General features: G+C 37.6%; 1 protein-coding gene across 8 annotated transcripts; it reads left to right on the top strand.

Annotated features, from left to right (window-relative positions):
- The first annotated feature begins 576 nt into the window (after positions 1 to 576).
- Positions 577 to 12,772, top strand: LOC106084752 (protein kinase C and casein kinase substrate in neurons protein 1). Of its 8 annotated transcripts, none has more exons than XM_059370853.1 (10): positions 577 to 666; positions 8,611 to 8,717; positions 8,809 to 8,918; positions 10,768 to 11,105; positions 11,259 to 11,485; positions 11,572 to 11,692; positions 11,759 to 11,869; positions 11,938 to 12,098; positions 12,219 to 12,385; positions 12,464 to 12,772. In XM_059370853.1, the coding sequence occupies exons 2-10, from the start codon at positions 8,614 to 8,616 to the stop codon at positions 12,574 to 12,576; spliced, it is 1,452 nt and encodes a 483-aa protein (XP_059226836.1). In that variant the 5' UTR covers positions 577 to 666; positions 8,611 to 8,613; the 3' UTR covers positions 12,577 to 12,772. The 8 variants fall into 8 exon arrangements, with proteins under 8 accessions (XP_059226836.1, XP_059226837.1, XP_059226835.1 ...); XM_059370854.1 differs by lacking the exon at positions 577 to 666 and adding an exon at positions 990 to 1,217; XM_059370852.1 differs by lacking the exon at positions 577 to 666 and adding an exon at positions 990 to 1,545.
- Positions 12,773 to 27,930: the final 15,158 nt, after the last annotated feature.

Genomic DNA, 27,930 nt, shown 5'->3' with positions numbered 1-27,930 from the left:
TTAATTCAACCATGGGGATGTATACATGACATAATTACCAGGTAGTGAATCGCAAACAGCTGAGTATAATTTTTTCTCGCGAAGTACACTAGCTGTCAACGTGTGTATTATAGTTAAGAACCATTCCACACACAAACAACGAAAGATTGCGCGAACTAATAACATACACAAAATCAGAGTTGCACTAATCACAGATTTTGACAGATAGTGCACTCAATATTTTGTTATTGGGCAACTGCCACTAGCTGTAAATTAATATTGGGTTGCCCAAAAAGTAATTGCGGATTGACAAATTTTGACAAAATTTTCACAGCTTGAGACTCTGTAATTGCATTCTTTCTTCTGTCAGTTATCAGCTTTTACTCTTAGCTTGCTTTAGAAAAAAGTGTAAAAAAAGTATATTTGATTAAAGTTCATTCTAAGTTTTATTAAAAATGCATTAACTTTCTTTTAAAAAAATCCGCAATTACTTTTTGGACAACCCAATACATCCTGGATGTATAGTTGATTTCGTGTTGTTGTGCAAATGACTTTACCTTGTATAAATTTTCCTAGAGTTTATCAATATGGCAGTGCAGATCAAATTTTCAATATGGCAAGCTTATTCGTTAGAGAGTAGAATTCCAACGCAGAGAGAAGTCGCGATTTTTTTACGATTTGGGAAAGGTTTGTCACAAATTTAAATTTAAATTATATCAATATGAAGATAAAATTATCGTATTCATAATTCGATGTAATGGAAAGTGGAAAACCGAAGTTAAAATGTACAAATAGTTGCAATTTGTCTGCTTTGCGTATATGTTGGGTGTATGGGTGAATTTATCTACATATTTATATGTGTATATAAGTGTTTGTGCATGGAGAGGTATTTTCACTATTGCGCTCCGTGTTTTCGATATTTGACAGAAGAAATTAGATTTGTTTTATTCATTTTTTGTTTCCATTTGCTATGGGTGGACGTCTTGGCTCGGTGCCCACAGAAGGTTTAAATTTAACGTTGTTTTGTTGACGTTGTCCTTTTTATTATTGTGAACTCACATTTAAAGCCGCATAGGAAGTGTGTTAAGTGCGGTTTGTGGTTATTCCAAAAATAAATGTCAGATAAAAAATATAAAAAAGGTGGAGAGCAGCAGCAAATAGGAGTCCAGTGAAAAAATCCATCAATAAATTCCGTTCGGTGCGGTGGTCGTCAAAACGCTTAATCTATGTGATTTCGGGTTCGTATTGTGTGTGGAAAAACGCTTAACTAACAACGCTCGATAAAACAAGTTAAACTTGTTGTTTTACGAGGCACAAAATATTTGAATTTTGATTTTTTCCAGCGTTTATGTTTAATGTAATATAATTGTCTTTCCGTGTGCGTGCGTGTGTTCGTCGTTTGTTTGTCGTTCGATTTGTTGATTGTTATTTTAATTTGATATTTATCCGACGTCTCTGTGGCTGCGGCTAGTGTGACAAGACAAAAAACAACTTTAAATTCAAAGACCATCGGAATTGCCAAGTGATTAAAGCCCCTCCCTCCTCCAGCTTAGACTATCCAATTATGTAAGTCCATTCCTGGTTTGGTGAATGGCAGGAAAAATCTTCAAAATCGCTCAAATTCTTAAGAAATTATCTAAAACGTAATCAGGTGTGTTGGTTAGCGCCAGCCGACGTCGTCGTCATCATCATCAACATCATCATCATCGTTTCGCAAATAATTTGCTCAAGTACGAAGATAGCAGCGTATCTATAAGATATTTGTTTGCCCAAGTACCCCACCCCAACCCCAACACCAATACTTGGAGCTCAGGTAGGAAAACTCGAAACTTGTCTAATGTTGATTTTATTCCGACAGTTCATAGTTTGGTTGGTGTTTTTGTAAAGTTAATTAAATATTAAATTCTATCATTGGGATGGGTGGGGGTTCACAATCTCCTTCTGATAACAGTTTTTTTTCAATTGGAGATTGTTTGAAGAGAACACCGATATTGTTTGGATGAGCGTGTGAGAGATCATTTCAAGGCGAAGACTAGAAGGGCAAATTCTTGAGCAAAGCGTTAGTTTTCTATTGGATACATTTTTTGGGAGAATTTATTTACCTACCTATCTAGGAAAAGAAACACATTTCGACGTTTTAATTTTCAAAAAAAAAAAAATCTAGAAATCATACAGAAATTTTAGTTGCTATTGCAAGTTGATCCATCTAATTGCATAATTAATAGAAATATTGGGTTGCCCAAAAAGTAATTGCGGATTTTTTAAAAGAAAGTAAATGCATTTTTAATAAAGCTTAGAATGAACTTTAATCAAATATACTTTTTTTACACTTTTTTTCTAAAGCAAGCTAAAAGAAACAGCTGATAACTGACAGAAGAAAGAATGCAATTACAGAGTCACAAGCTGTGAAAAAATTTGTCAACGCCGACTATATGAAAAATCCGCAATTACTTTTTGCGCAACCAATATTAGTGAGGATTACTGTGTATTTAGTTTAGTTTTGTTAAACTTCTGAGTGGGCTGCAAACGTGGGGTCTTTGAATATTGGGCCAAATTCGTTTCATGGATATTTCCCCTCATCTACTAAACAGTATTTTTGTGAAAACGCAACATGGAAATTCTGTGGAATTTATAATCGGCCTTCTTATTACTACAGACTTCAACGCGTGATTGTGGATTCTTATCTATGTACTAATGAAAAATGGATATACTAGTAGAGAAGAGTAGTAATGTTTTTTAAAGCTGCATATTAGCAAGATTCAGATTCAGGTTAGATTCAGATAATACATTTTATGTACACATGTGTGTCCTTTATTTATTATATTTTATAGGGTAAGTGTACCCGTAGACGGCAGTTTAATAATTTTGCCTTCTTCAATCCATTCTTTTTCCGGCTACAAATGTTCAATTCAATTGAAATTTGGTTTTCACATATGGAAATTTTGTTGCAATTGCAATCTTTGGTTAATACATCAAAAACAGAATTAACCAAAAATTGCAATTTCTTTTATCAATTTTGTTAAATTTCAAATTTTTTAAAAAAAGTTATTTTTCACGAGTAGTAAGTTCCCAAAGTCGACATATTGTATATTGGTAGAGAAAATATTAATTATTTATATTTTAATACAAATGTTTTTATTTTATAAACTCACACACTTTATAAAAAAATAACGAAAACACACAAAAAAAAAATCATAAGCTCACCCGATACAAAATTAGATGTCCCTAACCATAGATATATTTCTCATTTGGAGATCGGTATATATAAATGCAAAATTCAACTTAGATTCGGTGTGGACCGCATTAGGAAAGGATGTTGCAAATTTCATTAAAATCTCTCTACAACGCATTTATACAAAACTTGCGAAATTAGCTTAAAAATTTGCCTTTATATGCTCAAAACCTTAAATTCCGAGATCGATTTTCGTGGCAGCTATATTAAAATCTGATATGTTATAGACCATTTTCGAATAAAAGGAGATCTAATTTCACACATTTTTGGAAATTTCGAACAAATTGTGTAAAAAATATTCCTTTTCTGAGCTGAAAACGTTAAACAGGGTGATCGGTTATAAAGGTGTTCTATAAAGATTTAGTTCGAAAATGGACCTCAATAATTGAACTGAACACCACACTGGGTAAAAAAATAATCTGTGCCAAGTTTCAGGTCTTAATATTAAGAGGCTGCAGCGTTACAAAATAATTGAATTAAGGGACATATTTTCGGATTTTTCTGGTCAGGATTCGAGTCCGGAGATTGAAATTCATAGCTCGACAAGTAACTTCTGTGCCACGGAGGCCTTCAACATACTACAGATTACTAAATGTAGATAGGCTACGTCGGACAATATATTGATATTCCTTCCTTATAAACCGATCTGCCAATTCGATTTCGGAAGGGCGCAAAAGAGCCATTTTTCACTCGGCACTCAAATGCCGACTACTAAAAATCCAATTTTTATAACTAAAATGTTCTTTTGATTGTCCTTTACCATTACAAGCTATTTGTGATCAAACATTTTAAAATTGTCTATGATTTTTTAACTTATTTATTTGACACTTCCACTAATTTTTTTCTTAAGAGGAGGCACTTTTGCACTTGTTGATGGACACTTCTCACTAAAGGTGTATTTATGCCATTATCTGTAATCTCAGTTCAAATATTTTTGTTTACAAGTAGAGCCGAGCATATTATTGATGTTTATTGACCATTTTTTTAAAATAGAAAGTTTTAAATATTCTTAGTTATTTGAGTTTAAAAACAAAAGTATCGACTACTGGTACATACCGAACTTAGGAGCAAATACCCTATATTAAAAATAATAAGACCAATAGTAAAATTTCAGCGTGAACATAGGGCATAAGTTGATTTCAACTCTCTTTTTGTACGGCGGTTCCTTTTGTTTCTAGGGTATCACCTCGGTCCACGTAGAATATGACCTAAACAAGTGCATTTTTTCCTCGGATTTCTATGTTGTTGTAGCAGTGTGCTGTACACTGAGGCGGCAGTTCTTACCGATGAATGATTCCATCGGTTCAATCCTGTACGTGCAACAGGCTGCCATGGGTTTGCCGGATTTCTATATCGACAGGATGGTTGTTGTTGTAGCAGTGTGTTACACACAGAGGCGGCAGCCCTTACCGATAAAGAACTCCGTCGGGTCAATCCGGTACGTACAACCAGCTGCCATGGGATTCTCGACAGGTGTTTATCGTAGGTGCAGATCTTTATTTGAAATTCGATATTATATATTAATATTAAGTCATGTTGTGTAGCTTTTTTTGCTTCATCTGTTTTACGTAAACCTTTAAAATTTGTCTTCTTTTTAAAATAGAAGACATGCTGATGTAGCTGAAATAAGAAACCGGCACTTGCACAACTACTTAGTGAAATTTTCAAACAGTGGCACAAAAAGTGTAAATTGTAAAAAAAGTAGCAGTCGTACAAAAAGTAGCGATTTTTTTTTCGATTTTATTCTAAAAAAACGAACAAAAAAACTAAGAGTAACAAAAACAAAAGCATACAATAACTTTCTGTTTTTTACATAAGTAACGTAAAAAAAGTTTAAATTGGCCCAAAATTAGGCACAAAATTTTTCATAAAAAAAAAACAAAAATAAAACGTGTATAACAAAAACAAACAATTCATTTTATAAATAACTTAAAGAGGTGTATAAAAGTTAAGTTTGTTCAATCCGAATCATAGATTACCACCACCGTAGATCAATCCTAGATTTTTGGTCGAGACTTTTTGTAACCAAAAGCCAAATTTAAATTTGGACGGACGAAAGGACTTCGCAAAATCGATCTACGATCTACAGAATATCTATTTGTAGGTATCGTTCAGCTCAAAAAATTACATTTTTCAACAAATTGAACATTTATATGCGATTTGTTGGACGACAAACAATAGATAATCGCTATATAGTTGTATTTTTGAACAAGTGCACAAATAGATGGAAATTGTGGAATACACCATACGGAGTAGTCGGGCGTCGCCGGCTCTTGCACAAATACTGAGTGCCTATGGTGCTCGATATGACAAGGCGAGTTAATGGCGCCTGTAAATAACCAATGGCCACCCTGTTCCAGCGGCGATCTATCCTTTGGACGGGAACGAGCTTGCTCTCCTACTGTAGCTTGGCGAGAACATGAGAACTGAGGAGAAAGCCCTCGCAGTTCGAAGGGCGGCATTTTGACAGATCTGAATATTAATTCACTGCGTGTCACAGAGCTGACGAGACCACACTGGCGCTACATAATTTACCACAGACCGGCCAATTGCTTTGTACGTGGTCAACAAGGTTTCTTTGTCAGCACCCCAAGTGCTGCCGGCAAGTTTGGGGAGAATGTGTAAGAGCTGTCAAATGTGACGCCAAGTATTTTGGTACACTTGATGGTCGAAATCATTTCTTCGAAATTGAACAGTGCCGGAGATATCATCCCACCTCGGAGATATCATCCCACCTCCCTGTTTCACTCTACGGTGCTTCGACTTCTTAACCTTAAATTCCACAAATGACTGGCGACCACAAGATAATTCGCGACCCAGCGTTTCAGGCCTGGCTGGAGGAACGTGTTGGCGATATCCTTAAATAGTTTGGCATGGCTGACCATATCGAATGTCTTCGATAGGTCCAGTGCTACGTATCACATGGCCTGGGCTGATTAAAGCTACGGCAAATGTGTGCGGTGATGGCATGCAAAACAGTTGTTGTGCTATGCAGGCAAGGGCTGCCGCCTGAGTGTACAACACACTGCAATAACAACAATAAATTGACGGTTGAACAAAATGGAGACTTCGTCGAACACTGGTGCCATAAATTCCCACAGCAGCTGCGTGCTTGCGAGCCGAACGCCGGGGAGAACGCACAACTGACTGCCTCTCTCTTTCGATATTTTCCGGAGTTCTGATAATCCGTTGAAGTCCATTTCTGTGTTTAGCGACTCTTTCATAATCCCGAAATGTTAACCGACGACAGAATAGAACTACGGCCAGAAACGATTCAGTGAGGAGGCATTTCAAAGCAAGCGCGGAAGGCACCTAGCAACAAGTGAGCGACCGTTACAAAAGTAGCTCTCGACGGCGAGGACCAGAGCATGATGGCGACTGATTGAAGAGAGCAACAAACTTGGGGATGTAGCATACACTTCATTTTAAATTTATCAAATTGTGTTAAAGAATTCAAATTTAAAATTGAATGTTAAAGACATGAACAAATAAATTTAGTTGTTAAGAAATTTTTAAACAGAACAGGCGGGTTGAATTATTTTCTACAGGGACTTCACCCTCCCCGCCCAACTCACCGCTCGGGAATTTTTCAAATAAGAATGTTTCTCTGGCGCACGCGAGATATCATCTTTCCTAGGGAAATCTCGGTTTCACTGCCAAGACGTAATAGCCAAGATGCAATAGCGTACGGCGGAGCGATTTCTGCTTACGGCAGGGAGTTTTGGAGGTTTACAACAAAGGGACATTTTACAAAGCTTATTTAAAAACGCAAATAACTCGTCTTGGCATATCCAGAATCACAAGCACTCAGTATTTAGGCGAGAGCCTCTGCCAACCGGCTTCTCACTGAGACCCTCCGCTCGATACCGCTCATCGGTCCATCTGAAAAATGGAATAGACTCATAATCTGGAGAAATTAAAACCACGACTTCACTTCCTAATGCCTAATAAGCCTCCTCGAGTGTGAAAAGATTATTAACTCGGCGAGCAATACATTCCAACACCTGGTCACTCGAATACAGATTGATCTTTCGAAGTTATGTAACGTACTCTACCATCCACGCCTAATATGTGCCAACCCGATGTGCCAACAATTAGACGATTTTCTCGATTTTTCTGCTCAAGTGACTGAAAGCTTTTTTTATTGGATTTCGTTACCTGTATTCCGTTAAACGATTTGATCATATTTCTCCACATGTTCAACGTTTTTTAGGTTGCTCATTTGGCATTTTATTGACATTCGCTGATTAATATTATTTCGAAAGGTTTTGATTCCGCAATCTCCACCTTTTTTGTCGAATTGTTCAGTTTTACCCGGTCACGCAGGGCTAACCAACTGATATTGCCCAGTATTAGGGGTTTTATGACTAATTCATTCGTGCTTCGAGTAGCCAGACTTTTTAACCGCCTACCTGGTACATTAAAACAAATTTCTCTTAGCAATAATTCGTATCGTGGTAAACTTTGTGAGTACTTTAGAAGTGTGGCGGTAAATACGTCTATTGTCACAATCAGACTATTAAAGTTTATATATTGCACATTTAAAAAATGGTTTATGCTGCTTTAATTCTTGTTGTTGCATTGCATTTTTGGGAACTTAGATGCGTTATTGCCATGGTTTTATTTCTCTATCTTTGCGAAAATTGTGAATAAAATAAGTTTTTTTTAATTGTACCATAAAAAAGACCAATGTGTAGCTTTCTATTGTACTTATATAATTAAATACTAAATTTAAATTATTTTAAAATGTAAAGTCTCTTTCAAGAAAAGTATTATTTAAACATGGATCAGTTGTTATTTGTTGTTGTTAAATATTCTAAGACATTAAGTATTTGTTACTTAATTATTGTTGTTAACTGTTAAACACCCTAATGAGTAGCCCATTGAAATTATCTACATTGGCCATTTTTGTGGATTTTTGTTACATGTTCTCAATGAATAAATAAATCAATAAATTTGTGCTGAAGTGTTATATGTTCTTCTACAGTCCAAATAACCCGATTTTAATCCTTGAATTGTGGGCAAAATTACTTACAATGTTTTTTCAAAATTCTGCTGCACCATCAGAAAACGTTTCCTGGTAAACCTTGTGTGCAACTTTAGGATATGTTCAATTAGGTCTCACTGTTTGTGGGAGCAATGTCCATTATCAAAATTTAGTTCAGTTTGAGACCATTCCATGCATATAGTGCAATTCTATCTCTTAGAACACATCCGTTGACCTACTTCCCTATAAGCGCCGAACCCAGCTCTGGTAAAATATACACATATGTGTATTGAAATGAACTTGATTTCCAATATGCACTGGATGATGAATTTTACAGGCCAGCATTTACCTTTCTTATAACTATAGATGAGCATCGGGTTAACAAATAATAATTTCATTTTTATGATTGCAGAAAATGTCGCACCACAGCGATGATCAATTATTAGAAGCTGGTAGTGAATCGTTTTGGGAGCCTGGTAACTACAAACGTACGACCAAACGCATAGAAGATGGATACAAGTAAGTATATAGCAATAAGGAGGTGCTTAAGTGTGCTGTGTGTTTTTTTTTTTATTTGGGACACTAAAACATGTCTATTTATCGTTTTCAGGCTTTGTAATGATTTGCAGCAACTCATACAGGAAAGAGCGGATATAGAAAAGTCGTATGCCAAAAGTTTGCGTGCATGGTCAAAAAAATGGGCAGAACTTATAGAAAAAGGTAACTAAATAAATATTGAATGCTTTGCACCGCCATAACACTCCCAAGAACTTGGACGCGCTTTAGTTATAATAGAACAAAAGTTTATCTATTCTATTTAATCATCCACCCCACTTTACGGTGTGAATGATGCGTGTGTGTTAGTGTGTGTGTGTATCTTTCCCTGGTACTACTTGACCGAATCGCTATCTCTCCATCACCTACTATTTTAAAATTGACCACATTCTTTTATAATTCATTACGAATGGTTGTGAGTGAAATCAAAGTTATTTAGGAATTAAGCATTCCTCTTCTGTTTGTGTTGTTGTTGCTAGCAGTTATTTTCGTCGCCGTCATCATCATCAGCTTCTTTGCCATGCTTGCTAACTTGGTAAAAAAAAAGTAAATACAACAACAACAAATGTTAGATAGAATATAATAATACAGCCATAACATTCTCCCTTTGCTGCGCCCCGCCGGTTGAGAACTGAATGAGATTCTCATTTAGTTTGGGCCTATGAATTCTTTGCTTAGTTTGTTTATGCCCATAAGTGGGGCATGCTCTCAGTACGCAATCGGAAATATCAATGAATTTTTCGCCAAAGTGAACTTTGAGTATAGAGAGTGCTCTAGCATACAATGTTTCTTCAACATCGTTGCCCAACACCCCTCATCACTACGACTAAAGAATTTCGCCTGTCTATTCTTGGTGGTATTGGATCCGAACTCAATCAATTCATTTGTCGCTTTCGGAGTACCTAAGAGAGCGATGTCTGCTGTTCTATGCATTGATCTCTTACGGTCAGGGCGTTCACTTTAATTGGCATTCGATATTTCCCTGACCTTTCCTTCGCCATCGGGTTCGCAGATCTGCATTAAATATACGCTGGGCAATGAGTTGGATATATGACCTTACGATGGATTTATTAATAAATTTGTGACTGCAACTCGAAAATATTTGTACTTTGAATGCTAAACAAGGCATCGTTATTGTTGCGTCATACTACTAATAGCTGAAAATAATCTCTGTCTTTTGCTTCGTTGGTTGACAAACAGGGAGCGAGGCCGTCACCGTCACCGTCGCCGCCGCCGCCGCTGTCGCTGCATGAAAGCCAATAACTAGCCAGCAGTCAGCACAAGCAAACACCAGTACGGCTAATGTGATTTATGTATTGCACTATTGAGAGTGGTTTGTAAAAGCAGCAAATATGAGTTGTATGTACAATAGTCCATAGTGCGGTGTAGTCTTTGCAATGTTTTTGCCTCACTTAACACACTTGGCCGACCGACCACCCTCTTACGAGAGCTCACACCTCAGCTTTTTTTTTTTTTGATTCAACAGTAGCAATTGATTTCGCACACTGCAAGTGGTGGTGGTGAGGGGCATTTTTTGCTTGGGCCGGTTTGAGCGGCGAGTGGCGGCAATGTTTCTTAATGACAACAACATTAAAAGAAAGCTTTATTAACGCTGGGGTTGGGGGTGCTAGTGCTAGTGAGTGCCGGTGTTGGCGAATGAGTATGGCTTAAGGGGTAGTGAGCACTGTGCTCTCCTTCTGTTGTTGTTATTTTCATCATCTGCTTTAGTTTTGCAGTTTTGTTCTTTATGTTTTGCACTGCTAGTATTTACACGGAAAAGGTTTCAAAAATCAATGACACCCAGAAAGAATATTAGAAAATGCAAATCTGCCCACATTTTAGTTAAGCACAAACAGCAACATGATAGCTTTCGCCGTCATTAGGGAATTAAGGTGCTCTATTGTTCTATTTATGTAAGAGCACCCAGAAGATGGTGAAGTGAAGAGAACGAGCATGCAAATTACCAATGTGTTGATTATGTTTTTCTTTTTCTTCGAACTGAATAATCTTTCAGGACCGGAATATGGCACAACAGAGGCTGCTTGGAAGGGCGTTTTGACAGAGTCGGAACGCATATCCGATGTACACATGAAAATCAAAGAAAATCTGTGTAGCGATGTGAGTTCACAAATCAAATCATGGCAAAAGGACAACTACCATCACACGTTGATGCAAATCAAGGAGCGCAAAGACATGGAGGACCTCTTTAAAAAGGCTCAAAAGACATGGGCCAAACTGTTGGCTAAGGTGGAGAAGGCAAAGTCAGAATATCATGCTGCGTGCAAAACAGAAAAAAGTGCCACAAACCAAGAACGGAATGCCACCGCCGACAGTTCATTGTCGCCTGATCAGGTAATTAATTCTTATCAAGCCCCAACTAGTTATCTTGCCCAAGGTATTCCATTTCCACGAAGCTTATTACAAAGATAAACTGCTTACTGAGTACCGCCGTAAAGCCTCTGGTTGAGAATATGTTTTTTTTTTTTTTAATTTTTCTCTTAATAGGTGAAAAAAATGCACGATCGTGTTCAAAAGACTAAAGATCAAGTGCAAAAGTGTAGGGAGAAATATGAGCAGGCAATTGCCGAGATAACCAAATACAATTCTGTGTACATAGAAGATATGACGTCAGTTTTCGAAAAGTGCCAAGCCATGGAAAAGACACGATTGATGTTCTTCAAAGAAGTACTGTTCAATTTACATGCGGTATTGGATCTTACTAAGGTACCAAGGTAAGAATATAAACAACAGCCATGGCATAGGTCTTTTGTTTTGTTTTTTTTTTTCTTTTAACGCTTCTTTTGTTTGTTGCTGTTAGTTTGCCTCAAATCTATGAAGAGTTCTATCATACCATCAATAATGCCGATAATCAGAAAGATTTGAAATGGTGGTCAAATAATCACGGTGTAAATATGGCGATGAATTGGCCCGCATTTGTGGTAAGTAACGTGAATATCAAAAACCCTTCGACATTGTAAAAGAGATGCCTACTAATCCTCGCTTAGGAATACACGGAGGAATTCCGGGACATAGCCAAGGGTAGTAAATCAAAAGAGGCATTGCCAGCAGCGCCTATAACCTTAATTAACCAAAGGCCGGTGAATGAAGACTTACATGTAAGTACTGAAATCAATGCATAAACAAGACGTTGCCCCAAATCATTAACATTTGGGCTTTATTGCAGGAGTATTCGGGTACGTCTAGTTTGAAAAAGTCCAACAATTCGTCTACAGCGAAACCAACTGGCAAACAAGATTCTTCCTCTACAGCTACCTCGCCCACATCAGCAACGGCAGCAACAGCAGCGACAAATAAAACAACACATGCTCGCAATTCGAGCGTAACGTAAGTATTATTGAAATTAATTACAACATCACAAGAGGTATAGTTTACAAATCGTTTACGTACCATTGCCTTTTGCTTATTTACAAATGCAACGAAAACATCAAAACAACAATAACACAGCAGCAATGGCAACAAATCGAATTCAACTGACGCCAATCCCTTCGAAGAGGAAGAAGAATGGGACGAAGGCGACAATGTTTTGGTTGATAATGGGGAGCCAGGAGTTCCCGTGAAGGCCCTTTACGATTACGATGGCGCTGAAAGTGATGAGCTGACATTCAAACAAGGTATACAAACATTTTTCTCATAAGATAGACGTGCGGGCATCTAAAGGGGTTTGGTTTCTTGTTTTTATTTCCTTGCAGGAGATGTATTTGAAAAACTCGAAGATGAAGACGAACAGGGATGGTGCAAGGGACGCATGAATGGCCGTGTTGGATTGTATCCCGCTAATTATGTGGAAGTCGTGCACACATAAATTCCACTATGCAAACACACACACACACACCTATACACCCGGATACTATCAAAAGCGCTGATCCACCTTGTTTACTCTACTATCCTTCATTCATACAGTGAGAAAAGCAAAAACAGAACCATAAACGAACAACAATAATAAGCAACGGAAGCTTTTGTAGCATTTATTAAGTATTAACAATTGACCACAAAAGAGACGACACAGACGAAACACTTAATATTTTTCCCCAGGTCCTGCCACTTTGGCCCTTCCCCCCAAAACACCATTTCCCCTCACTTCCTTTCGAAAGAAAAATCACTTAGTCAAACCAAAAGCGACAGCCATTTACATTTGCAACATAAACAAAAAGAAAATCGAAACAACACTTTGCATGCGACTTTTGACTTTAATATTTAAAACCTATTTCCTTTTATTTTCCAACCCCGAAATTATAGTCTTCTTACACATAAGTTCAGCATGTAATGAAAAAACCAAATGAAATTTTTTTAGGGAAATTAAAGAAAGATTTTTTTCATTTTTAAGCGTGAGTTTTTTAAAAACGCACTCAATCAATGAGAAATCCAAGAAAGAAAGCACTGTATGTCCTTCAAAAAAAGAAAAACAAGAACAAAAGCAATATAGAAAAGAAGTAAAAACGATAATCTTTACAATATTGTTAAAATTTTGTAGCGAAACCCTTTCTCAAAATGCAGAAGAAAAGATCCAACTCCGTTTTACATGTTACTAGTATTTGTAATTTATTTAACTTATATATAAATAATAAAAACATACAAAAAAGAATACAAAACAAACCCCTTACATTACAATTATATTATTATAATAATATAATATTAAAGTATATTAACAAGAACATATACAATAAACGGAAAACCTACAACATACAATTTGCATAAAAAATCCCCAAGTAGTATTCTCAATATTATATTAAAATTTGTACAATTGTCCTATTTTGACTGTTTGGGATAATCAAACTCGATATCGAGATGGGATTTTTCAAAAGGAAAACGCAAGAGAGCAAGAAACAAGTAAAAGCGTGCTGATTTCGGTCGGACCTTATCTTGGGTACCCACCACCATGGATTCTGCTAAAAATGTACCCTTATTAACTGAGTTTGTATTTGAATTATTTCAAGAAGTCAAATCAGTACTTAGGGGAAGTCATATTGGTACTATATCACCATATTGACAGAACTTGGCACTGATGTTGTAAGTCATAAGATAGGGGTTTGGGCCAAATTGCAGCCAAATCGGATCAAAATTTCGGGCTTCTAAGGGCTCAAGAAGTCAAATCCGAGGATCGGTTTATATGGGGGCTATATCTATTTGTAGATCTATTCGAATCATACTTGGCAACTCAACTCAACTCAAGTCTTAGTTCCAAATTTCAGTCAAATCGGATGAAAATAGAGGCTTCTAATGGCTTAAGAAGTTAAATCGGTTTATATTAGGGCTATATCCAAATCTGAACCGATATGGCCCATTTGCAATTCGCTACGACCTACATCAATAAGAAGTATGTGTGCAAAATTTCATTACGCGTTGGACCGCTATCGTGATTTCGACACACGGACGGACATGCCTATATCGACTCAGAATGTCGAGACGATCAAAAATATCTATACTTTATGGGGCCTTAGATCCACATTTCGAGGTGTTACAAACGGAATGACGAGGTGTTACAAACGGAAGGTCCGTCCGTCTGTCGAAATCACAATAGAGATCGAATGCGTAAAGCTAGCCGCTTGAAATTTTGAAATGTAGGTTGTTGGGGATTGCAAGTGGGCCAAATCGATCAATAACGTGATATAGCTCCCATATAAACCGATCTCCCGATCATCCTTGTTTGGTTCCCATGAGTTATAATTTTTGCTGGTTTGACAGAAGTTTGGTATGTAGAATAAAATTATGCCCTACAAATTTATTTTGTAAAATTTTTTTGCAGAATCCATGGTGGTGGTTTCCCAAGATTCGGCCCGGCCAAATTTAACACTCTTTTACCTGTTTTTATACCCACCACCGAAGGATGGGGTTATATTCATGTTGTCATTCTGTTTGCAACACCAACACCAAACCATTACCGACCCTATGAAGTATATACTTGATCAGCGCAAAAATCTAAGACGATCTAGCCATGTCCGTCCGCCTGTCTGTTGAAATCACGCTCCAGTCTTTAAAATAGAGGCATTGAGCTGACATTTTGCACAGATTATTTTTTTTGACCATAAGCAGGTTAAGTTCGAAGATGGGCTATATCGGACTATATATTGATATAGCCCCCATATAAACCGATCCGCCGATTTAGGCCCTAGGCCCATAAAAGCCACATTTGTTATTCGATTTTACTGAAATTTGGAACAGTGAGTTGTGTTGGGCCCTTCGACCTCCTTTGTTAATATGGCTCAGATCGGTCTAGATTTGGTTATATCTGCCATATAGACCAATCCTCCGATTTAGGATCTTAGGCCCATAAAAGCCACATTTATTATCCGATTTTGCTGTAATTTCGGACAGTGAGCTATGTTAGGCCCTTTGACATTCTTCTTCAATTTGGCTCAGATCGGTCCAGATTTGGATATAGCTGCAATATAGACCGATCTCTCGATTTAAGGCTTTGGGGCCATAAAAGGCGCATTTATAATCCGATTTCACTGAAATTTGCAACAGTGACTTATGTTAGACTTTTCGACATCCGTGTCGCATATGGTTCAGATCGGTTTATTTTTAGATATAGCTCCTAGAAAGATAAATATTTTGTTATACACAATTGAACAATGATTTGTACTTATTAGTATTTAGTCCAAATGGGAAAATATTTCGATATAGCTGCTATGGGGCATAAGGTATGCATTTGCACCGGATTTTGACGAAAGGTGGTTTACATATATACCAGATGTGGTGGGTATCCAAAGTTCGACCCGGCCGAACTTAACGCCTTTTTACTTGTTTGCACTTGCTTTCTATTTTTGGATGAAAATTGATTTTATCAGTGACGTGCGTGCTTTCTGTCTCCGTCTGTTCAAAATGTCAGACTTACTTCCATTGTTTTACCCACCATCATAGGATATTCATTTAGTCATTCCGTTTGCAACACATCGAAATACCCATTTCCGACCCTACAACGTATATATATTTCGGATCGTCGTAAAATTCTAAGACGATTTAACGATGTCCGTGTGTCTAACCGTCTGTTGTAATCACTCTACAGCCTTCAAAAATTTAGATATTGAGCTGAAATTTGGTACAGATACGTCTTTTTGCTGCACGTAGGTTAAGTTCTTGAACAAACCAAATCGGATCATTTTTGGATATAGCTGCCATATAGACCTGGCTGCCGATAAAGGGTCTAAAGCCCGTAAAAGCTTCGTTTATTACCCAACTTCGACGAAATTTGAAGCAGTTATTGGTTTTAAGCCTCCCGACATCCGACCCAAATTAGACCGATCTGCCAATAAAGGGTCTAAAGCTCAAAGCGCTTTATTTTTTAACCGATTTCGTTGAAATTTGAAACATCCGACCCAAATATGGTTCGGACCGGACTATATATAAATATAGCTGCCATATAGACCGATCCGTCGATAAAGGGCCTAAAGCCCATAAAAGCTTTATTTTTTATTTGGATATAGCTGTCATATAGACCGATCTGCCGGTTATGGGTCTGAAACCCATAAAAGCTGCGTTTATTACCCAATTTCTCTGAAATTTGAAATAGTGGGTTGTTTTAAGCTTTTCAACATCCGACCCAAATATTGTTAAGATCGGACAATATTTAGATATATATGTCATTTAGACCGATCTGCCGATAAACGGTCTGAAGCCCATAAAAGCTTTATTTATTACCCGTTTTCGCTGAAATTTGAAGCAGTGAATTGTTTTAAGCCACCACATCCGATTTAAATATGGTTCAGTTCGGACTATAGTTAGATATAGCTGCCATATAGACCGATCTGCCGATAATGCGTGCAAAGCTCATAAGAGCTTAATTTTTACCCGATTTCGCTGAAATTTGAAACATTGACAAAATATGATTGCCATATAGACCGATCTGCCGATAAAGGGTCTTAAGCCCATAAAAGCTTTTTTTTTTATTTAGATATAGCTGTCATATAGACCGATCTGCCGGTTAAATATGGTTCAGTTCAGTTATGCCTGATTTCGCTGAAACTGTTACTTGTATATGAGAACTCGGGAACATATAGACCGATCTCTCGATTCAAGGTCTCTACTATTTATTATCCGATTTCGCTGAAATTTGACATGTAATATGTTAGGGTGTTCGACATCTCTGTCCTATATGGTTCAATTAGACCACTTAATGTCCATGCCGAATTTGGTCCAAATTTCGGCCCATATTTCGACATAGCTGCTATGAGTGCATAAATTGCGCATTTCACCCGATTGTGACAAAAGGTGGTTTACAGTTCTCATAACTTTGAACTGTAGCTGTGTGTGTCTTCTATTCAGTTATGGTCAATGTGAGTCCTCGTGAGTATTGCTCAAAATGTAAAATAGGGTCAGCAATCATTTTATGCTCACCAGCAGGTAGTTTTCCGACGAAATTTGTAGGTTATTGTTCTCTTGGTAGGTTGGTAGACTGATCTCAGGTTTTTGTTGATTTTCCCAATATATAAATACCAAGTTACAATAATTACGAAAAAATTGAGGGGGAAAACTCAAAATTATTTTACATATTTTCGTTTCTGCGTGCAGAAACTCTCGTTTCTAAGAGTGCATACTGTTACAAGGGCAAAAGGATCTCTTCCAAATTTCGTAATTTCTGGATATGAAATGTGGTTTTTGTGTTAAATGTATTTAATCGGAAATAAATGTGTTCATAAATGTGTTCAGATCTGGTCCATATTCAGATCTCGGCATAGTGATTTATTGAAATCGTGGCAAAAATGCGACTTTTATGAACTCGAGGTTTCTTATTGGGAGATCGGTATAAAGGATTATATCAAGCAATAGGCCATCTTTGAACTATAAGCTGTAGAGTGATTTGAACAAATAGACGGACGGACATGAATAAATTGGCTATGAATATAACGACGATCTAATGTGTATACTTTTTAGGGCTGGAAATGTATTATTTGACGTGTTTCAAATGTAATGGCGCAATTGCCAACTCTGTGGTGGTAGGTTTTGGTTGGGTTTGGTAGTTTTTTCCTTAAATTTTGGTAGGAAATAATTTTCTTGAGTGCCAATACTGCTTACAATAGCTTAACGAATTAAAAGGAGTGTTTTATGTTTTAGTCGTTGAGAGTCGTAAGCGTCAACAACGATTGCTGGTTGTTGTAGCCACATTGCATGTGGAGGTAGCGATCCTTGACAAGCTCCTGTAGGTGAGCAAGCTCGTTCCGGTCCAAAGGACCGATCGCCGCGGGTACAGGCTGGCCATTGGTTATTTAAAGGCGCCAATAGCTCTCCTTGTCATATCGAGCATCATAGGCACTCAGTATTTGTGCAAGAGCCGGTGCGGCCCGACCTCTTACTGAGACTCTCCGTTCGATACCACTGATTGTCCGCGACTGCCGTTGCAGCTACTTCGTATTGAGCATTCCACTATCCGCATCATGTGGACGCGCCCGGCAGCTGACGGCTAAGCTTCTCGTGACAGCAATGACAGCTGCTATTCTCTGATACTCACCACCTCGAATATATATGTTAAAATGCTTTATTTATGAATTGCCATCGTGGCGCAGATGTTAGAGTGTCCGCCTATGACGCCGAACGCCTTTCTTCAAGTCCCGACCTGAACGTCAGAAAATTTTTCAGCGGCGGTTTTCCATAACTAATGCTGGCTACATTCGTGAGGTATCCTGCCATGTTAAAACTTCACTACCAAGTAGTGTCGCTATGGGGCACGCCCTTTGGACTCGGCAATCATTGAGCTTAAACATTAATCGGACTGCACTCATTGGTATGAGAGAAGTATCCCCTGTTCCTTAATGGAATGTTCATGGAAAATTTAGTAGTTAGCATTATTTATGAAACCATAGCATAGCACACTATATCTATATGGAGGCCACCGTAGCGCAGAGGTTAGCATGTCCGTCTATGACGCTGAACGCCTGGTTTCGAATCCTGGCGAGACCATCAGAAAAAATTTTTAGCGGTGGTTTTCCCCTCCTAATGCTGGCAACATTTGTGAGGTACTTTGCCATGTAAAACTTCTTTCCAAAGAGGTGTCGCACTGCGGCACGCCGTTCGGACTCGGCTATAAAAAGGAGGCCCCTTATCATTGAGCTTAAACTTGAATCGGACTGCACTCATTGATATGTAAGAAGTTTGCCCCTGTTCCTTAGTGTTCATGGGCAAAATTTGCATTACACTATATCCAAGAAGGCTATGTGGGGATCTAACACATCTCAATTTCATCGGCTAAAAAAATCCACCTTTTATGGGTCTAAGAACTTAAATCGGGAGATCGGTATATTTCGCTATTATTATTTCGAGGAGCCTTACAAAACTCGCGATACGAAATATCTCCGAAATTGGACAATAAATGGGCCCTTTTTGGGCCTTAGACCTTTTTGGGCCTTAGACCCAAATTTCAGCAAAATCTGCTGTTCAGCGGTTCAGAGGTCTAGATTTAGATATAGCTGCCATATATACCGATCTCTCGATTTAAGGTCTAAGGCCCAAAAAGGGATTTTTTGTCCAATTTCGGAGATATTTCGTATAGCGAGTTTTGTAAGGCTCCTCGAAATAATAATACCGAAATATATGCCTGATTTGACATTTGGCGCATTTTATGGACCCAAGACCTTAAATCGGCAGATGGGTCTATTTGGGGGCTATATCAAGTCCGATATAGCCCATCTTCGAACTTAACCTGCCTATGACCAAAAAAGAATCTGTGCAAAGTTTCAGCTCAATGTCTCTATTTTTAAAGACAAACGTGATTTCAAGAGACAGGCGAACGAACGGGCATGGTTTGATTGTCTTAGATTTTTACGACGATCTAGAATATTTATACTTTATAGGGTCGGAAAAGAATATTTCCATGTGTTGCAAAAAAAAAGATAACATACCAAATTAAAGTTTCTCAAATGTCAAAAAGATAACATACCAAATTAAAGTTTCTCAAATGTGGATGAGTATATGGCCAACGTCTATCTCGCCGAGTTTGCCACTTATTTCACTGCAAGAAGTTGTAATATATGCCAAATCTTCATATACATTGACTTCCTAGGCAGCGGAGGCACGTCGGCAAATGAATGTGAAAGTCAATGGTGTCACACTGTCTAAATAGTCAATTGTGTCGCATAAGACAGTCTTTACACGTTTTTCGCCTAAGCCCCTCCATTTTGTGACATAACAGGAGCTGCATAACGAGAGCATTTGGCGCAACTGGACGTTGCTTATCCTGGAACTGATTGCTGATTGGCGTCCTGACTGGTAATTGCAACGTCATTTCTTTGACGTCGCGCTGGATGCAAGGAGAGGCAGACCTCTGCAGAATGTGCGATGACAAAGAAGAGTTATCTACGTTCGAGCTCCTTGGTGTTACTGCCCTGCAATTGTAAGGAGAAAATACAGGATAATTGGTGAACACCTCTTTCTGTGCCTGGATTCCCTTCAGACCCCTAATCCGCTAGTCATTGTAGGTTAGAGTTTCTTCTATTTTTTTATGTCTCCGAGTAAACCGTCTAGTAATGGAAGTTTCTCTCCAACCGAACCTAACCTAGCTAGTGTATTACAGATGAAGACACTAAAACTACATCAACCGAGAGGTTATGTGGATCGGCCATACTACGCGAGACTTAACCAAACTGGAGTAGGCTACAAAGCTGATTTACTCCCTGTAGCGTAGTGACTATGACTATTATACTGAAGACTTGTTAAGCCAAACATGAAACAATCATGGTTCGGGCTTCTTCTCATTCCCGACATGAACCAAAATCGTACAGAGCTGGTACTAATGCCCTTACGCCTTTTAACCCTTTAAGCTTTTTTCATTTCACAAATGTGTCCTGAATGGAAAATTTCGTAGTCACTTGTTAAAGATTTCCTAATCATTCGAAACTAGAGATGGAATTCTATCGGGTAAACATATTCCCCATGCGTGGGTATTTGGGTACACTCAACCAGATTTGATATAAGAAACATCAAAAATGTTTGCTAAAACAGCAGTTTTTGTCTGCTGAAAATGGGAAAGCAGACATTACAGCTGTTTCAACAAACATAGGGCTGCTGTATTAGCAAACATTTCTACCTGCTATTCCAACTAACAAAATCTGCTGTTGTGAGTACACAAGTTTGCTAAAAAAATTGTATGCTACTTTGCCTGTTACTTGTTTGCATTACTTTAGGCAGTTTTTAGCATTTTCCACACTCATAGAATAAACTTTGCTGAAAATAGCAAACAATGTCTGCTGAATATTAGTGGATAATTTTGCTGCTATTGTAGCAGTAGTTCTGCTATTACAGCAGTAGTACTGCAATGTTAGAAGAAAAAAGAACACATATGTAAATGTGTGTCTCAGTGGATGTTTATAATCACCACTGAATGTATACTTTCCATAACATACTTTCTTTAAATTTAGATACAAAAGGCCATGCCAGTCATGTGCACATTAGTAGAGCAATAACAAATAACAAAAAATGCGAGCTAGCTCAGCCACATTTCAAAATGTATACCAATGGATGGATCAGGTAGCTTCTATACGATAATATTCCACACCACAAATTAAAACCATCTGTTTGGTAATTGAAAAAATATAGCCGCTATATAGACCTATCTCTCGACTTCAAATCTTGAGGCAATCAATTGCTTATTATACCCTACACCAATACTGTGGTACATTGTATTATAACTTAGTGAATTAGTTTGTAACACCCAAAAGGATAAGGATACTGATCGACTCAGAATCACTTTCTGATTCAATTTAGCTATGTCCGTCTGCCTGTTAATTTGTGTACAAACTACAGGTAGCAGTTTTCATCTCATCGTCTTCAAATTTGGTATGGACATGTTTTTCGCTCTAGAGACAAAGCCTATTGAAATTGGAAAAAATTGGTTCAGATTTGGATATAGCTCCCATATATATATATTCGTCCGATTTGCAGTAATAATGCAATAAAATTGTCATTTGTTGCCCGATTCTCTTGAAATTTGGCAGGAAGGATTTTCTTATGACTCTCAAGATTACTGGTGAATTTTATGTAAATCGGTTCATATTTAGATATGGCTGTCACATATGTATATCGCCCGATTTTCACTTCTAGAGCCACTGCAAGCGCATTTATTGATCAATCTTCCCAATATTTTGTGCAACCCTTTCCTCGACGACTTCCACAATATTATCTATTAGGTTTGCTCGAAATCGGTTCAGATTTATACATAGCTCTCATGTATATGTATTCTCGTCCGATTTGCAGTAAATTGCAATCAAATGATAATTTGTTAATCGATTCTCTCGAAATATGGCAAGACAGATTTTCTTTTGCTCAACATTATAAATGAATTTCATAGAAATCGACTCAGATTTAGATATGGCTGTCACATATGTATATCGCCCGATTTTCACTCTAAGAGCATTTTTTGACCAATCTTGCCAAAATTTTGCACAACGCTTTTCTCGACGAGTACCACATTATCAAATTTTGTTTAATTTGCAATAAAGTTGTCATTTGTGAACCGTATTTATTACAGTTTGAACATATTTGTCCAAATGTGATACAGATTGTTTAATAACCCATTTGAAAGCATCCAGCGAGGTCCATCAAATCTGGTTCAAAATAAGACAGGTGTAGGGTATTATAAAGTCGGCACCGCCAGACTTTTGCCTTTCCTTACTTGTTTTCATCTGATTTCGATGAAATTTGGCACAGTGAGTTCTGGTAGACCCCTATCCACTCCTGTGAGACATTGTCCAGATCGGAACATATTAAGATATAGCTGCCATATAGACCGATCTCCTGATATTGCGCCCATAAAAAAAGCATTTTTCATTCGAATGCGTCGAAATTTGCAGCAGTAAGATTTGGTAGACCCAACACTCAACCAAATTTGTTATTCAAAACAGCAAAAATGTTTGCTAAAACAGCAGTTATTGTCTGCTGAAAATTGGAATGTAGACATTACTGCTGTTTCTGCAAACAAAGGGCTGCTGCTATTAGCAAACATTTCGGGCAGCTAAACCGCAAAAAAAATCTGCTGTTTGCAGATTGCTGTTGCTGAAAAAAGCAAACACTGATTGCCGAATTTACGTAGTTAATTTTGCTGCTGTTATAGCAGTAGTTCTGCAATTTCAGAACAGCAGGCTGACTGCTGAAAAGTCTGTTGTTTGCTGAAAATGCCTACTTCTTAATTATGAAGGAGATGTTAGAAGAAACAAGTAAAAGGGTGCTAATTTCGGCTGGGCCGAATCTTGGAAGCCCACCACCATGGATTCTGCTAAAATTCTTTGTTTGCCTAAAAAGAGATACCGCGCAAAGAACTCGACAAATGCGATCCATGGTGGAGGGTATATAAGATTCAACACGTTCGAACTTATCACGCTTTTATTTGTTTCTTCTAACATCACCCACATAATGAAGCAGCAGTCTTTTTCAGTAAACAACAGACATTTCAGCAGTCAGCCTGCTGCTTGGAAATTGCAGAAGTACTGCTGTAAAAGCAGAACTGCTGCGACAATAGCAGCCAAATTAACTACAAATATTCAGCAGCTATATCTAAACATGGTCCGATCTGGACAACATTCCACAAAAACGTGTAAACCAACAACCAAAACTCACTGTGCCATATTTCATCGAAATCGGATGAAAAATGTTCCTTTTATAGGCTTAACATTCTATATCGGAAGACCGGTCTATATGGCAGCTATATCCGAATATGGTCCGATCTGAATAATATTCAAACAACAAAAATCACTGTGCCGGATGAAAATGAGCAATTTATTGCCTCAAGATTTAAAAAGTTAACATTTCTACAGGTTTCTAATTTTCATCCGGAAGCGCTAATAGTGACGACCCAACCAAAAGATGAGCTGAGGTAAGTGCCTCCCCATCGTTAGGGTCATCGGATTGGGCAAGAATTTGGAGTTTCCGCCAACGAAATTCATTGCATTATCACAATATAGCCGAATGGGAATACCACGTCTTCCTATAAATCTTTTAAGACATAAGATGATGGTATTAGTCGATAAATCTGAAACGAGTTCAATATGAACTGCCTTTGATGCAAAACATACGAAAATAGCGAAATATGTCTTGTGAGGAACTTTCCCTCGAATGCAATAACTCGTATAAAAGGGATCACAGAAGTCTACACCAGACACCAAAAAGGGGCGTTGAGCATTTAAACGGTCAGCTGGGAGATCACCTATGACTTGCTGTAAAAATCGAGGTTTAAATTTGAAACAATGTACACAACGTCAAACGACTTTTCGTACGAGTTCCCTTGCGTTAACTATCCATACTTGTTGTCGTATAATCCCCACGAGGGCTTTAGGACCTGCATGTAAATGCTTTCGGTGAAGGTATTCAAGATAAAGTTGTGTAAAGCGGTGATCTTTCGGTAGTAGAGCTTGAAAGTTCGTGTCGTATGATAAAACTGCATTCGCTAACCGACTGCCGACTCTAGTAATTGTTATTATACCCACCACCGAAGGATGGAGGTATATTCATTTTGTCATTCCGTTTGCAACACATCGAAATATCCATTTCCGACCCTATAAAGTATATATATTCTTGATCAGCGTAAAAATCTAAGACGATCTAGCCATGTCAGTCCGTCTGTCTGTTGAAATCACCCTATAGTCTTTAAAAATAGAGATATTGAGCTGAAATTTTGCACAGATCCTTTTATGCCCAAAGGCAGGTTATGTTCGACAATGAGCTATATCGGACTATATCTTGATATAGCCCCCATATATACCGATCCGTCGATTTAGGGTCTTAGGCCCATAAAAGCCGCATTTATTATCCGATTTTGCTTAAATTTGCGACAGTGAGTTATGTTAAGCCCTTCGACATCCTTCTTTAATTTGGCCCAGATCGGTTCAGATTTGGATATAGCTGCCATATAGACCGATCCCTCGATTTAAGGTTTGGGGCCCATAAATGCCGCTTTTATTGTCCGATGTCGCCGAAATTTGGGACAGTGGGTTAAGTTAAGCCCCTCGACATACTCCTGCAATATGGCAGAGATCGGTCCAGATTTGGATATAGCTGCCATATAGGCCGATTTTAGGCAGGTTTTGGGCCCATAAAAGGCGCATTAATTGTCCAATGTCGCCGAAATTTGGAACAGTTAGTTAAGTTAAGCCCTTCGACAAAGTTCTGCAATATGGCACATATCGGTCCAGATTTGGATACAGCTGCCATATAGACCGATTTCTCGATTTAAGGTTTTGGGCCCATAAAAGGCGCATTTAAAATTCGATTTCACTGAAATTTTACACTTGGACTTATGTTAGGCTTTTCGACATCCGTGCCGAATATGGTTCAAATCGGTTTATTTTTAGATATAGCTTCTAAAAAAACTAATATTTTGTTATACACAATTGAACAATGACTTGTACTTATTAGTATTTGGTCCAAATCGGAACTGCTACTATGGGGCATAAGGTATGCATTTTTCAACGGGTTTTGACAAAAGGTGGTTAACATATATCACCGAATGTTGTTGTCTGAATATCATGAATAATTCGCCAAAAAGAAAATTCCAATTCCTCAGCAGAGATAACTGACTGCAGATGAGAGGCATTGTGTTGGCGAAACATTCACCAGCCCATTTTATTTTATTATTTATTTAACATAGCCTGCTTACATTTACTTTCTACAGTATTTAAAACCTATAATCGTTTCCCTTAATATTAAAATATTTTATTATTATTTTTTTTTTATATTACGTCTGCTTTGTACTACTTTAAATTTTAACGCAGTTACACATTTAAAATTCAACTAAAAATTTACTTCCGTTTGCTCACATTTTCTATTGGGTTGCCCAAAAAGTAATTGCGGATTTTTTAAAAGAAAGTAAATGCATTTTTAATAAAACTTAGAATGAACTTTAATCATAAACTATTTTTACACTTTTTTTCTAAAGCAAGCTAAAAGTAACAGCAGATAACTGACAGAAGAAAGAATGCAATTACAGAGTCACAAGCTGTGAAAAAATTTGTCAACGCCGACTATATGAAAAATCCGCAATTACTTTTTGGGCAACCCAATATGTTAAGTCTGCAACTGCATTCGTAACATCTTTAAGAAATCAAAGAGCGAACATCATCTCTATCATCTCACCCTTTCATCATCAGAAACACACAGTTATACGAAGACCATTTGCTAAGATATAGCCTGAATACCTCGCTGTGAATCGGAGCACAGCGGAGTCTTGAGACTCAACTAAAACACTCCCAATGAAAAGCCATATTTGCTCAACATCATCGTTATAACCGAAAACATTCGTTCTCCAGGGGGGAGAATGTTGGCGAAACATTCACCAGCCCATTTTATTTTATTATTTATTTAACATAGCCTGCTCACATTTACTTTCTACAGTATTTAAAACCTATAATCGTTTCCCTTAATATTAAAATATTTTACTATTACTCTTTTTATATTACGTCTGCTTTGTACTACTTTAAATTTTAACGCAGTTACACATTTAACATGCGACTAAAAATTTACTTCCGTTTGCTCACATTATCTATGTTAAGTCTGCTACTGTATTCGTAACATCTTTGAGAAATCAAAGAGCGAACATCACTTCCATTAGTTAGCTCTCTGCATTCTACTTCCGATCTACTCTCTGTTCGACCACATCCACAGCCTATTTAACGACTTGCGCTTCGGATGTGTGTTGTTGTAATTGTTTTGAAACAAATCGATCGGCACTTAATGATACACCTACGCCTATACTCACATAGCAGTGTTTTGTTTGAAACATTATGTGAAATTAAGATTTTTAATGTTTGAATTTGTCACTTGTTAGTATAGGCTGAGGTGTATTTTTTGGTTTAATATGACAATCAATTGCTGGATTTGAGTTTTTTAAATAAAGCAACAAAGCTGAGCTAAGAACGGCAGAGGGTTTGAAGGAATTGAATGTTCCTAATTGTGTTATTGATTGTGATTTTTTCCAAGACCTGCAAATAAACTGGCCCTTTAATGTGATTTCATTTCATTTTAAATTTGGTATTGAAAACACGAAAAACGTAGACTATGTTGCGAAGAATTTTAGTATACGTAGATTGTCGACTGATGATTTGTTGTATACAAGACTCGATTTGCAGTGTGTTTGTGAGTACTATTCTTCTGATTTCTTCTTTGGAACTTCAACCAAAATGTCTACTTCTTTAGGCCAGTCCAATTCGTCTCGCTGTAAAAAATCAGCACCATTAAACCACATTGAAGATGTCAATTCTTTCGCAAGGCATCCACGAGATACGATGTCAGCTGCATTTAGTTTAGATGGCACGTGATTCCAAGGGATTTGTTTGTTTTGTTGATGAAGAGTGGTTTTTGAGCCAATTCAGGACAATATTCGAATCATACCAGAAGAATATACGGCAAGTGTAAGGTTCGAATTTGTGTTTGATCTTGTCCCAAGTTCTACTAAGCAGTAGTGCAGCTATAAGCTCTAGACGAGGAAGTGATTGCTGTTTGACAGGAGCCACCTTCGATTTAGCAATTAAAAGGTTAACTGAGTTTGTGTTTTTATTACAACATATAAGCAACAACCGTACGCTAATTGCGACGCATCCGAAAATCCATGTATGTCAAATGAAACATAGCGTGGAACTTCTATTTGATTTATATAGGGTAAACTGTTTTGAATTTGAAACCAGCGCTTCATTAGTTCTTCATTTAATGGAGAGTACCAATCAAACTGCCTCTTCCACATCTCTTGAATCAATATTTTGCATGAAACAATGATCGGGCCTAATAATCCGAAAACATCAAAAATCTTCGAAATAGCAGAAAGCACTGGTCTTATGGTTGGATTGTTAATAAACTGCAAATCACATACGGCAGCAGACGTGCCGTATGTAACAGTGTTAAGCTGGTAGAGGTTGGGAGGCTCATCATTGTTTTTTCTTCAAACAATAATTTGAAAATTCCGATCACATTTATCAACCACAAATTGGCGATACATTTTGCATATATCTGCTGTCATCGCATATTTATGCATACGAAAGACAAGAAGTGTTAGAATGAGATCTTGTTGTATGGTAGGGCTAACCATTAAAGTCCCTGAGCTTTGTAGATGACCTTTGAAGGTGAAGAACTGGATGGTGTGTATCACATAATGTGGTTGCCTTAACGCTGACTCATTAATAGGAGTCATATGCTCAAGATTTATATATTCACTCATAAAGTCAACTTTTTGGTTTTGGTTGTCTTT

Source organism: Stomoxys calcitrans, chromosome 1 (assembly GCF_963082655.1).
Source record: "Stomoxys calcitrans chromosome 1, idStoCalc2.1, whole genome shotgun sequence".
Classification (NCBI taxonomy): Eukaryota; Metazoa; Arthropoda; class Insecta; order Diptera; family Muscidae; genus Stomoxys; species Stomoxys calcitrans.
Note: the sequence above shows the minus strand (reverse complement) of the source record. Positions and strands in the feature narration are given on the sequence as shown.